This window comes from Netta rufina (genome assembly GCF_964035555.1).
Source record: "Netta rufina genome assembly, chromosome: 4".
NCBI lineage: Eukaryota > Metazoa > Chordata > Aves > Anseriformes > Anatidae > Netta > Netta rufina.
The window spans coordinates 75557277-75558790 of NC_140127.1; the positions used below are offsets into that span (position 1 = coordinate 75557277).

At 61.5% G+C, this 1514-nt stretch overlaps 1 protein-coding gene across 1 annotated transcript in view; it reads right to left on the bottom strand.

Moving 5' to 3' along the window:
* Positions 1–1514, bottom strand: part of LOC311209289 (homeobox protein EMX1-like) — a gene marked incomplete at both ends in the record, with an annotated part of 7517 nt that extends 6003 nt beyond the window's left edge. Inside the window, one exon of the mRNA XM_084286553.1 lies at positions 1487–1514. Coding sequence (XP_084142679.1) covers positions 1487–1514 — 28 coding nt within the window. The remainder of the gene's footprint in view (positions 1–1486) is intronic.

Consider the following 1514-nt stretch of genomic DNA (forward strand, 5'->3'; position numbering starts at 1 on the left):
CCCCGCAGGGTGGGTGCCCGGAGATCCCCATGGGGTGCCCGGCTGGGGGGAGCGGTGGGTGGTGGGGAGGGGGCTTCGCCTTCAACGAAAGGGGCTCCGGGGGGGGCCGCTGTGGCACGGGGACCGGGCGGGAGGCACGCAGGGGGTCCCTGCCCCCCAGGCCGGGGGGTGCCACCGGGGCAGAGCGGGGGCTTCTCCCCGGCCAAACGGCGTCGCGGCGGCTTCCCAGGGAGCAAACGAAAGAGGGAGGAAGAAGAGGGAGAGGAGGACGGGATGGGCACCAAAATCCAGCCCTGGGGTGGGGGGGGTGGGGGCAGCCCCCCGTGGTGCTGGGGGGTGGGTGGGGGGAAAACAGGGCCCGATCCAGCACGGTGCCGGCGGGTGCGAGCCGTGCGTGTGTCCCCCCCCCCCGTTAATCTGTAACAGCAGCGAGGGCAGGAGGTGGAAAATCAGGGCCCGAGCCCCGGAGCGTGGCCACGGGCACAGCTGGCCGGGATGTTAAAAGTTGACCAGACTTCAAAGTGCTGCTTCATTTCCTCCTCCTCCTCCTCCTCTTCCTCCTCCTCCTCGCCACCCTACCTGCCAGGGCAGAGCTGCAGCCCCTGCCTCCTCAGCCTTTTTTTTTTTTTAATTATTATTATTATTTTAATTTATTTCATTTGGTTCAGGGATGTGCCGGAGGGGAATACGCCTCCCCCGAGCGACCCCTTGGGCTTCGGGGGGGAATTTATCTCACCTCCCCGAGCCTTCCCTTGGTAAGGGGGCTCTGTCGGCTGGTCCGCTGATGGATGGAGAGAGGGATGGAGGGAGAGATGGAGAGATAGAAGGATGGAGGGATGCACATCACACAGGAACGGTGGATATAGTGGTAGATCCATGCACTGGCATGGATAGGTGGGAAGTAGATTTGGTTCACAGTCTCGGGCTGATATGGAGAGAGGATCCCACCACGTAGCCCGGGGAGGGGAAGCCCCCCCCAGGTCACACAGCTGCACATTAGGGGCTGGAAGGGATCCGTCCCTGCAGGGACAGATGCTGCTGGCTCCTCACCCAGCAACAGGATGGGCACGGCTGTTTGCAGGGGCTGCATCCAAAAAAAAAAGCAGGAGCCCTGTGCCGACACCGGCTCTGCTGCAACGGGCACAACCTAATCCAATCCCAACCTAATCCAGCTGGGAGGAGAGGTGGGGAAAGCACAAAAGCCAAAAACTTGCACCAAATGGTGAGACCAGATCCCTCGAGCCCTCGTAGTGCCCAGGCTCCTGCGCTGGAGGCTCTCTGACGTGGGGTATCCCAATGGAAATGCAGCCACGTGCCATTAATGTGAATTTTGCGCTTGCAAAGCAACCAGAATTTTGCACCCAGCTCTTTGCATTGACACCCCCAGCTCCTGAAAGGATCAGGGCACATCTCACAGCATCTACAGAGGATGGTGCAGGTGCCCATAATCCTGCCCAGACCTTCCCAAAACCTGCAGCCCCCCCACTGCAGGTGGCAATGCCCCCGCCAGGCAT